At 42.8% G+C, this 12,335-nt stretch overlaps 1 protein-coding gene across 1 annotated transcript; it reads left to right on the forward strand.

Annotated features, from left to right (window-relative positions):
* Positions 1-796: 796 nt before the first annotated feature.
* cunh1orf53 (chromosome unknown C1orf53 homolog) lies at positions 797-8,330 on the forward strand. Its single transcript, XM_069724621.1, has 4 exons — positions 797-2,013; positions 4,179-4,452; positions 6,815-6,916; positions 7,960-8,330. Exons 2-4 carry the CDS (start codon positions 4,183-4,185, stop codon positions 8,029-8,031), a joined length of 444 nt encoding a protein of 147 aa, XP_069580722.1. The 5' UTR covers positions 797-2,013; positions 4,179-4,182; the 3' UTR covers positions 8,032-8,330.
* Positions 8,331-12,335: the final 4,005 nt, after the last annotated feature.

Raw genomic sequence — 12,335 nt, forward strand, 5'->3', positions numbered from 1 at the left:
GTATTTTGTTTTACAGCAGTATGTATGTAAAAAATATACAGAATATCAGGCCATGTGGAATCAAGTCGAATGATGATTTATTAACCTGCAAAGCAAGAAAATTCCACCAAAATTCAGACACCCTGGTTTCGTAACTCCAAGGTCGATGACAAGACAACACAATGTCGATTTTTATCATTTAATTTGATAGAAATGGGAAATTTGTACCGTTATCAGTTGAGGTGGTTGCTGTGTTAGCAAATTTTGCAGCCCAGACTTGTATTTTTTTCTCCGAATTTTAAGACTTATATTATTGTAATGTTGCACATTGTGCAGTGTAATATTGGCAGCTAAGTCATAAATAAAGATGAATTCAATCAAATTACCGGAGAGTGACAAATGGAAAACCAGCAATGGGGTCCTTTAGTTCTGACAGTATATAAAGCTGCCTTGTGTAGTTTTCTGTGTGCTCTCAGCAGAGACAGGGCACTATGCACAGAGGGCAGCAGGTGGGTTTGGGGTCAAATGAAGTCTTCCAGAAAATGTATGGTGACAACAGGTTAATTAAGCACATACAACGCCATATAGATTCTGGAAAAAGGTTTTTTTTTGGTTTTTTTTGGGGGGGGGGATATTGAAATATATTTTATAATATCGATGGAAATGCGCTCACATTTCTTGCACAGCCTGAAGTTGTACTTGAGCAAGGTGCCGCGCTTGGAGTGGTAAACCTTGTCTTTTTTAATGGTGAAGTGTTGGTTAAATGTTAGGCGGTGCAGTGGATAGCATTGTCGCCTCACAGTAAAAAGGTTCTGGGTTCGAATCTGGTCCTGGGCCTTTCTGTGCGGAGTTTGCATGTCCTCCCTGTGCCTGCGTGGGTTCTCTCCGGGCACTCCGGCTTCCTCCCAACATCCAAAGACATGCGTCTCAGGTTAATTGGTGGTTCCACAAATTGCCCTTAGGTGTGAATGAGAGCGTGAATGGTCTTAGTTTCCGTCTGTCTCAATGTGGCCCTGTGATGGTCTGTCCAGGGTGTAACTCTGCCTTCACCCAATGTGAGCTGGGATGGGCTCCAGCCCACCCCACCCCCACCCCTCCATGACCCTGCCCAGGATAAAGCGGGTATAGATAATGGATGGTTAAATGTTGGATGTCAGTTTGATCTGAGTAGTAAGAATGTGTTTCCCTCTCCTTGTTATCACTGAGTGCTCCTTAGCAACACCTTTTACCCTCAACAGAAGAGATGCTCAGTGGCCAGCAGATCCAACTGTGGTGAACATTAACAATGTGGTGAAAGCTGGCTTGATTATTTGACTTCCCCCTAATTACTTTGTGTCGTGAGTATAGTCTACTTAGAGTAACCACGTTGGACAACAGCAGTCCATGCATGAAAGAAATGATGAAATTGCAGTGCATAATTCAAATACATAATCTTTTGAATTACCAAACTCTGTCTGTGGCATGGACACAAATCGTGCAGTCACCATACTGTATATGACTATTAAAATCTGCTCCACTCTGCATTATACATATTAATCATGAATCAGCTGAGTCGTTGTCCTCTGCAAAGGAAAATAAATTGTATTAAACTGCTGTATTTTCATTTTAATGGGACAGTTCATTGTTTTATGGACACACGTTCTGGCTTACTGCTGTAAACCTCTTGCAAATTCAAACTAATTAGGGTGTAATATCTCAAACAAAAGTTCTATGATCTCCTAGAGTCTGTCTTTGATTTATCAGTGGACCAAACAGACACCTGATGACACAGTAAATTAATAGGTTGATGCTCCATTTTCCATCATTAAGGAGAGATCTGTTTGTTATTAAAGGTTGACTTTTCTGGACATAATCGCTGATATATGGCACAATTCTGTTTTAGGGTGGACTTTTCTTTTAATGTTTGCATTGAATCTCATGTTTAAGCAATATTTGTCCCTTGGTAAATTGAAAATAATGGCTTAAATGTACTTCTCTCTCCTCTCCAGAGAGTCTGTCTGGATCAGAGCCAGATTTCTTCAGGCTGACTGGAAGGTAATTAAGTGGCAGCAGACTGGGGTATGCTGTTTCAGGCATCCGTATGAAATGATAATGGCAGGGCTGTTGCTTTAACATAGGGGGGGACGGGGGGGGACGGGACAATATGACACCCACCCACACACACACACGCATGCACACACACAGAAAGAGACACGTACATAAAGCTCTGATAAATTGTGGATACTGAGAACCAGTGCGGTTTCATGTTTTTAGGAACTGTAAACAGGCCCAGATTATATTTATTTAAGAGAACTTAGCATAAAAAACAACAACAATGCAGCATACCATTGTCCTTCAGACACCCTGAAAATATATTAAAGAATGGCTGCGAACATTTCACCAACCTCAGGTGCACATGATGCATCGTACTGAACTGAAATATCACTTAAATAAAATACACAACGAGGGGTTCACGTTGGGAAAATGCAGCTGAGAGTAAATGCAGCCTGCGGCAGAGTTAACACAAACTCTTTCATTGATTCTGGAGTCTATTGCAATATAAATTTATAAAACATCTGTTTTATCTGATATTTATCAGGTTTTCTTTTGCAGTATGAGATGGGCTGCAAAACTGAAAGGTTATACATAAATATACTTTTAATGAAAAATAACATGGGCTTTGAAAATATATACAGTACATCTACTGATTATTATTATTATTATTATTTTTTATGTCTTCCATGCTAATGTGCATGCAAATATTTTTTTATTTTTTTATTATTTTTTTTTACCAGTGATGTGTAATTTGTCTGAGGGTAAATTGACCTCACAATGTCAGTCAAAAGACACTTGTCAGGTTTCATTACCCATAATTCTGAAGTAGACACATCATCAGTAGTGGCTTACAGCGGTGGATACCCTTGAAAGGACTCATTAATGTCCACTCATCAACCTTGCAGTGCTCAGTCCAAGTCACCATGTTACTTTAATACCATGGGAGGCCGTCTTTGTTTGCGCTCCACTGCGGTCAAGGACAGAAAAGAAAGACGGCTTTCTTTGGAGTGGAGGTTTACCTGCCTGCTTTATATATTTACAGAATGGTATTGACAAAATCTTCAAAACATCCTGTTAAAAGTCCACTGAAAAGTCTGTCAGCAGTTTTAATGAGAACTGTGTCTTTGAGAGAGTATAGTACCAATGAAAACCGATCATAGTTTAATCTGGAAAGTATGGGGCCACTGTGTTTTCCCCCCAAAGATCATGGTCAGTCTTTTTTTTAAATGTATTGTCTTGATGCTCTGAGCAACTCACACAAGTTTTTCTTCACTGTAGATATCAGATATGCCAAATGTGGAGTAATAAAACCAGCACTAGTTGCATGGATGCCACTTTAAATATTATCACATATTGTGCTTATGTAACTTTTCTTTGAAGGAAAAAAAAAATGATGCCTGGAGGGATGGCTCTCTGAAAGCTTAGATTTTTGTCAAAGGAGTTGATGTTGTGTTGATCATATCACATATCATGTCATCCCTTCATGGACACAATAATATGTTATAATCAAAATTCAAAAGTCAGAATCAGCTTTCTTGGCCAGGTATGTTTACACATACAAGGAATTTGACTCCGCTCTCAGTGTACATCCACGGATACAGACATAAATAGACATACATACAGCCAAAACATAAATACAGCTAAAGCACATAGGCTTTATTCAGCTAAGCAACACTAAAGTCAATAGTAATACAGTGATAATTGGTAAATGATAATATTGCGCCTGCATTTTCTTGTCTTTTTTGTGCTTTTTGCTATGTATCCTTCCGCCATACGCACTAACCCTCCTCCCAGGGAGTCCTCATAGCAGCTCTGAGACAGCAGAGGCGCTGTGTGAAGCGGAGGATCACAGTTACGACATGGTCACATGTCAACAGTCTGACGAGGATGAGGAAGTGGAACACGTTTCTGTGCGCAGGCAAAAGTGGAAGGAAAAAAAATAAACATGCTGCATAGACAATATTTGATTAGTGTAAATAACACAGACACCGTGTTTAGTTAGTGGTGCTCCTTTTTTTTTATTTTATTTTATTTTTTTTTTTCCCATCTTAAGTTTTTACACAAGTGCAACAGGGGAGAAGAGAAGCGATGTCAAAGTTTTGTTAAGGTTTCTCCCTCTTTCAAAATCCCGCTGTTTTTTTTTTTTGTGTTTTTTTTTTAAACAGGAGCATGTTTCACCAACATCACCCGAGTAAAGCATTTGTCAGCCGATTGATCCGGTTTAATAAACGACTTCTAACGATGTCAATACCGAAGCTCTCGGAAGAAAGCTCGAAACGGCCGACAGGCAGCAGCGTGTTGGAGATCAATGCCGGCGGAGGTGCAGCCGGCTTCAGTGACGCGGTGACAGGCAGCACGGGGGGCGAGGACGACCACGCCGCTGCAAAGTTCACGGAGGAAGACGCGGCCATCCATAGAATCCATAGAGAGGCATGTGAGGTAAGATGCATCACTTCAAAGACTTCAAATCCAATCATGTCGTGTTGTACGATCAGATTGTTTGGACTGGGCATGATTAATTAGAGCCGGATTCACACACATGGTTTTTCTTGGTTGTAATTTTGCACTGAATTTCTTAGCAGCACTGGTGGAAAACATCCCGTGGTCTTCATTTAAAGTAGCAATGCCACATCAAAAAAAAAAAATAAAAAAAGTACTCCTCAAGTTCGAAATGATGTCTTAAATGAAATGATCAACCAATATTAATAAAGAATGGCTCCTTTCGGTGTTGTGTTATTACACTGGGTTGATTAACACCTGAGCATCACTTGAATGTGATGTTTATTTTGTAAAGTTAGGGTGATATTACCTAGTTTGCTTGCGATTGATCAAATATTACATGACCATATCTTTTACGTGTAAAATCTGAAAAAAATGTCAAATAACTGCAGGCTTTTTTTGAGTCAAAAGTGCACTTTTCTCTGAAATGTAATGACTAAAGTTACAGTGAGTGTGATTTAAACATTGTATATGACCTGTATTTTATACAGCACTTGTATAAATATACTTAGTTTCAAACAATTTAGATTACAGCAAGTACAGTTCAGCAATATGAATAAAATAATAGAGCCAGTCTGTCATAAGTGAATGAAATTACAGAAGCACTACAATGAAAAATATAAAACAGGTCTTTAAACTACACGAGCTGAATCGCTTTGTCAAAACAAATTCAAAATGTAGATGGGTTGTGAGTTTTGGAGCTAGTACTGATTGTCAATTTTTTCTCAACAATGTTGACCAACATTTCCTGTAATGCTTTTTTGTAGGATATTTATACAAAACTTGATAATTGTATCAGATAAGATGACCTATGATGTGTCACAAGTGGCATTTTGTTTTGTTTTTAAAGACGGTAAATAAAAGAAATCCAAAATTTGAATCCGCAATAGCCCAAATTGATTTGAATAACACTGGACCAATAGCAACATCCAGTAAATTATTACCGCTGCTACCGTACCTGCCATGGTATATGCCAGTTTTGATGCCCCCCCATCTGCACACAGCAAAATTTCATTTTACTGTAATTTTAATCACCAAAAGAGAATAAAATGATTGATTTCTGACTCAGTCTTTATATTTTTACCTCTCAGTATAACTTAGTGCAGTTAAACAGCCCCACAAATCACAGTATCCAAAATTACCATTAAAATTAATCAAGACATCCCTGACCTAGATTGAATAACCCCTGAACATTATAATCCTCATTGAGGGAGGATTTAATGCTGTGCTGTATGATACCTGATACTTTACCTTGTCAGTGATTTAATGTTATGGGTGATCAGTGTAAGTCCTTATCCAACATTTTAATTTATTTGATATTGTAGAATCATTTCCATTTGAAACACTTTTGTTATGTATTTATGTTTGACAATGCCCACCCAGTTCAAAATATACACTTCATGTCATAAAGCAGTGATGATAATTGTTTCCGCCAGATCCATCACATTCATCAAATCTTACTTGCTCTTCCATCAAGCAGAAGCAGTGAGCGCCGTGCTGATGGCAGCGGTGAATAGGTGTCATCTGCATGCCTTTAGGCTTATCTGTTGTAAATATTGTGCTTCTGAGTGTGGATGAAGTTGAGGCAAGTTGGCCGCGACCTGAGGAGAGTGGTAGGGCCTGGGTGGGAAAAGCACAATACCGAGGGGGCCCAGCTATGCCAGCTTCACTATGTGGCCTTGCAATGGCATGTGAAATGACAGGCCGTGTCACCAAAAGGCCTGGGGCCCTTTCCCTTTGTGGCCTGTCAAAGCTCACCAACTAGTGGGCGCTCAGTTTGAAACAGACTGAGAGATGACATTTTCTAACTTCCTAAGGGATGGCAGAGGAGTTCAGTGTTTTCAGAAGGTGGTTGTGTGGCGACTCGAGACGAATGATTGTTCCAAATATAACAACGATTGTCTGAAATGTGTTTTGTTGTTGTTGTTGTTGTTGTTTTTAAACATCCTAGAAATATGAAGTAAATAAACACAAAGTTATGGCAGGGCTACCAGTTGATTCATCAATGCAGATTCTTCTCACCTACTGAATCGCACACAAAAGGGCAGCACTAATTAATTAGCGACATCATAAGTATTAGATTGTCTTACACCTGTTTCTATGCAGAGAGGTCATCCACTCCATCTTCTCCTTGACCCAAAGCAATCTGTCTCTGTGTACGTGTTCACACTCAGTATTATGCTTTCATCTGCCTTTGGGTGAATATATATATCCTGTATATGGTTATGTATGCGGGGGTGACACAGCAGCATACGTTTTGTATGTCATCATAATTAAATAATAATGTCTCCGTTATGTTCAGGCAGAGAAGCAGATGTATATGGACCCTTCCACCGGGTATAAGGTGTTCACAGAGTATGCCCACTTAAAGAGAGGGAAGTGCTGTGGGAGCGCGTGCAGACATGTGAGCCTTTTGTTTTCTGTTTTACCAGGTTGTCTTCCTCCACTTTGCTCTGTGTTTTTCTGCTTGTCTCTTGATCTTGCCTCAGCTGTTTTGTCCTGTTGGTCTCCATATGGTTGTGATCTTTTCTGTTCCCGATGATAATTAACCTGAGATGTAAACTACGTTTTCTAAAGAGGGTTTAGAGAAATGTTCTTATTTTTATATGCTCAAAACATCACATGAGAACAAGTTTAAGTGCACGGCTGTTAAAAGTGTCTTAACATCAAATGGCCGTGGTGTTAAAAAAAAAAAAAGAAGATCAAATTAATTTAATTAGGGCAAAAATTACATATTTTGGAGGGGAAGAAAACGTGATCGTGTATGTTAGCTATGTTGGTCCAGATGTTTCCCAAAATAAACAAATTACGAAACAGGCAATAAAAGGTGCATTTTGATCAGATGGTGGCAGTCAGTATTTTATTAAAGGTAAAAAAAAAAATCCAGCATATTTGTTTATATTTTTCACAATCAGACAACCTATTAATCCCAATAAAAGCACACTGACAAGGTTATAAATGATTGCATTGGCTCTATAATAAAGTCTATATATATTGCTGCCTATCGAGAGAAGGAGAAGGATGATGACAGATCACAACATGCAAAATATGATTTTTAGTTTTTGTTTTTTTGGTTGGACCTTTAAATGGACTCATAGATGGCTTTTATGATCACATCAGCCCCTAGACGCTTTGGGAAATGGGGCCTTCCTCTCCCAGTGAGTCTTGTCCTGGTTTGTCCAGTCCTCATCCTGTCCTATGCAGTCTTGGCTTATGCCTCCATCTTGCCTTGTCCCGTCCCGCTCTGTCCTCCCCTGTTCCGTCCTCTTGTCTTCTGTCTGGTTCAGTCCTAATTTGACTCTGCTCTGTACTTTTGTTTTTTTCCGTTTTGTTCCTCTGTTATGTTCTGTTATTTCTACGTGTTCTTATCTCGTTCTCTGTGAGACTTAAGATCTTCTCCACATGCAGTCAGTGAGCGCCTCTTATGTTTTTCATTTTCTCCTCTAGTGTCCGTATGGCCAAGTCAACGTAAAGGACCCTGCCATGAAGAAACTCTTTAATTCCCTATTTTACGTATAGAGCCAACAGAGTCAAGGTGAAGGTAAAACGTTAGATGACTGTTCGTGATGGAACCCACCACACATTGCTTGTCTCCTGCCTGTCGTTATTTGGACTACTTGAGAGTCATGTAATAAATGATGAAATATGGGTAGTGTCTGTGCAATACCTACCTCATATGAATCACAACTATTCTTAGGATTATTTTCATTCTTGCAAACCAGGGAAGGAGGAGAGAGGATTTGTTCACTAGACCCTCATGTAAAATAGTCTTTTATCACATTTTTGTTTTGTTATATTTTTCATATATTTTTCTCAAATGTCCAAAGAAGCGCCTGAAGCGTCATTTTTCATTTCTCTTCAAGAGTATTTAATATTTTGTAGTATTCCGATCCTCTGATGCATTTACAAGGGTTGTGGGAGTATGGAGATGAAAACTGAAAGAACATTTTAGATCTTCGCCCTCAAGATAAAGGGCATATAAGCGAAAGTATCTGTAGATAGTCAGATGGCATCTTGTGCTCGCTTGCTTTGCATCTCTTGTTATTTTATTTTTTTTCTCCCAAATGTACGACTGCATGAATATTAGCATCATTTACACTCCACAAGTGCTTGACTGAACTGTTTACCTTTGACTGAAGTACTGTGTTGTTAAAAATAGGAAGGGGCCAAGGGTCAGCCCTCACACTTGGCTGCTCTGCTTTTACACCACTTGATGGAATCAGGCTGTTAGCAAACATGCCATGGACATCAACAGCAGCCCTCCCCACCGGACTTGCAACTCAGCCTCCTGGCAACACTTGGCTACAGCAGAGCTCCCTGCGGCTGCTCTCCTGAGCAGCAGCCTAATGAACTCCTGGGCCCTCTTATCCCAGGACTGCAACAGATCAGCTCATGTTCACCAGCATGCTCATACGCACACAAGCATGAGCAGGCTTACTCCATCACAACACCCTGTGGCTCCTAATAGGCCAATATAGAATAAAGGTTGCACTTAACAGCGCACTTTGTAGCCCACAGTAATAGCACTAGGTAAGGTCAAGCGCTCATGCAAGCACTACCTGTGCGTGCAGGAGATGTTGGGGAAAGATGTGCCACTTGATTTGTGAGTGCATGTGGGTAGGCAGCGCGATGCCTTCAGGCGCTCGCTCTGAACCTGCCACACACACTCGCCTGTCTCCGCCTGATTGGGCAAACGGCGTCGTGATGAGAGGATGTGTCTGCCGCGGAATTCTGTCGCAGCCGCCTACTGGCGCGGCCACAATTTTCATCGGCAGGTGGGTCCCAAAGGCAAGTGCTTAGTGATCGGAGCAAAGCCCTGTGAGCGGCTACAAGGAGATTCATGATCCCAACAGTGCTGGGGAGGACAGGTTCTGGGGACGCGTCGTCAGGCGGGATGAGAGGCGAATTTATTTGGTGTTATTCTAAACCGAGGCAGCGGAGCGTGCGGCAGCAACATTTCTACAGCGGGACGGTGAAGGTGTCACACTCATCAAGTACCTGGGCCCGCTTGCCTGCCGCGGCTCTGCGGGTTTTGCCTAGGGACTTGTCTGTCACATTAAAGTAGATGCATTGCCATTCAGGGCCTCGGCGGTCCCGCAGCCTGACCATGAAATAGGCCAACTTTCATGTCTGCCTCATCCCTCCACGTCTTCCCATTCCGGTGATGGCACAGTTTGAAATGGGTTTTTCTTTTTTTTTTTTTTTTCCCCTCATCATGTTCTAACTTAGCAGTTGGTGACTGAGACACAAACAGCAAAGCAATCCCTTCTACAGATATCTGAATACATTTACTTCATTCTAACAGCAAGTGATCATCTTGTTTTAGGGTGTAATTCTTGAATTGTACATTCATTTACTGAGTATGCCACACATTTTGACAATTTGAGAGCTTTCAACTATTTCCTCCCCCTTAAATGAATTATTTATAACTGAAGCCTTTAATTAAGTAGATGTACTTAATACATCCTCTTTAGCACAAATATTGTTCACTCACAGAGGTCCATAACCTGCCTTATTCATGAATGACTTTATTTGTTGATTTCAGCTGTATTATGCAATGCCGGTGGAATGCTGAAATTTGTATACATTTTTAAAAGTTTTATTTCTCAGTATAAGCAAATAAATCCACACACAGCCTACACAGACGCTCCCTCAGTGCAAATGAGCTCCCCAGTTGCACCAGCCAGCTCGACACGTGAGGTGTTTATTTCAGGCGTTTTGGACTGAACATCTCTGACCCTCAGCTGGAGCATATGCTGCGCTGGAGCAGAGTGGCAGCTTCTATATCGTGTGCCTTTCCACAGGACGGTGGCAGTAGCCGCAGAGAAAGAGAGAGCTGTCCAGTTTGGATCTGTGACCAGACAGGCTCTAGTCACAACCAGTTGACAGGCCAAGCAGCCCACCCCCTCCTCCTCCCCCTCCTCCTTTCCTTCTCAAACAGGCACAGCAGCCCTGCGGCCAATGGCCCCAACCACAGTCAGTTACAGTGTCTCCATCACTGTTGGCCAGACCAGCCAGGAACTGACACAGGGTTGGCGGGGGGAAAAAAAAACAAAAACTTGAGTGTCAGCCGTATGATGGCTGAAAGGAACATCAGTCTCAACAATTGGCCGGGCACTGCTTTGCTCGTTTGTGTGAGTGCGTGCACGCTCGGCTCCGTGCGTTTGTGTCTTGATATTCAAGCAGCATTTGAGCAGCCCCTACATCAACGTCTGGTCGTTCTACACAGACAATGTCAGCTCGCCTCGGGGCAGCAGCCTCCACAGTGGTCATATGGACAACCGCATCCCTGTGGTAGAATTAGTGATAAAAAAAAAAACACACACACACACACACACACACATGGCTGCTGAGTGACAGTCAGCGCACCAGATTCCTTTGGACAGACAGGGCTGCAAATAGCACAGAGGAGCAGTTTCTCCCTCAGACCGCAACTGGTGGTCAGGCTCATGCCAGGCCGAGTCGCGGTCGCCAGATGAGCCCAGATAAAAGGAGAGTCAGGGGCAGTCAAAGGCACCTAAGTGCCCAAGGAGTACTTTGGCCTGTTTATTTCCCTCCTGGTTTTACAATGATGCAGTCAGATCTGTGATGTCTTCCCTGCACTTGCCAGTGTCAGTGCTTTCTTAAGCTTTGACGCGATCTCACCTACGGTATAGCTTATTTCACACTATGTTGACTTCTGACTGTCTGTCTTCAATGAATGGCTGAAGTAGAAAGAAAGAGTCTGTTTGACAAACATAACGTTTACAAGCATCACCTAAACCGGCGCGTCTCCTCAGAAAAGCTGCCCCATAGGTTGTACGGCGATAAAGAACATCCATCTATTATGTTTCCATGTCCTTTCTAGTGTGGCCAGATATGGACTAATACACGCACCATTCCCCAGGAGGATACTGTGTCCCCAGAGGAGGAGTTGGAGGGGGGGGGTGTGTGCGTGTGCGTGGCGGCGGTGGTGTGCTGTTGGAGCTGTTCTGGAGGCAGGGAGGGGAGGCAGGCAGCAGTTGGTGTGCAGAGAGCAGAGGCTCAGGCTGGCTAGTTAAGAGCTTCTCTCTTCCTATCCTCCATCTGCCAGGGACTGGGGTTGTGATTTGAGCTCCAGCAGAGCAGAGCAGGGAGGAGATCGAAGGAGGGGTGGAGGGAGTTGTAGGGGATGTGGTGGTGGTGGTGGTGGTGGTGGGTGGTGAGGGGGGTGATGGAAGGGGAGTAGTGGGGGGGGGGGGGGGCTGGGAAGGGGAGCGTCTCTTGGAAGAGACAGAAAGGAGAAAGTGGAAGCGGTGGGGAGTTGGAGTGTAGGAGAGAGGGGGGGGGGGGGAGTGAAGGAGAGACAACCAGGATACATCCAGAAATCTATTCAGAGGATTATTCTTGCGTTGTTTTTATAAATCACATTTCAATTAAGCGAGACGCTGCTGAGGCTAAATCTCGTCCCTGCTCGTGCGTTTCGATATTTCCTCTCCTTCAGTCATTATGAAGCCGTGTCCACTGTGTGTTTGTAAATATTTCCAGGATGTCTCACCATCCTCTCACCCACCCACCCGGGCTCATGTGACGGGGATACATGTGACTGGGATACAGCTTTTACAGTGCTTCACTCCACCCTCTGTTCCTCCTCCTCAGCCCCCCTCCCCCACCCCTTCCCTTCCCACCCCTTTCCTTCATTCTGTCAGTGTTTAGCCTGTGGTTCCCTGCACCACAGTGGATTCAGGGAGAGCCTCTCCTCCTCCTCCTCCTCCTCCTCCCCTCCTGTTTGCCTCTCTTCGACTCCTTGCCTCCTCGCCTCCACCTCTCCTTCACTCCTTCTCCGGCCATGCTTTGGGAGTGAC

Source organism: Brachyistius frenatus, unplaced genomic scaffold (assembly GCF_029030835.1).
Source record: "Brachyistius frenatus isolate BFR_SWC_R1_liver_20210118 unplaced genomic scaffold, ASM2903083v1 Contig_385, whole genome shotgun sequence".
Lineage (NCBI taxonomy): Eukaryota > Metazoa > Chordata > Actinopteri > Embiotocidae > Brachyistius > Brachyistius frenatus.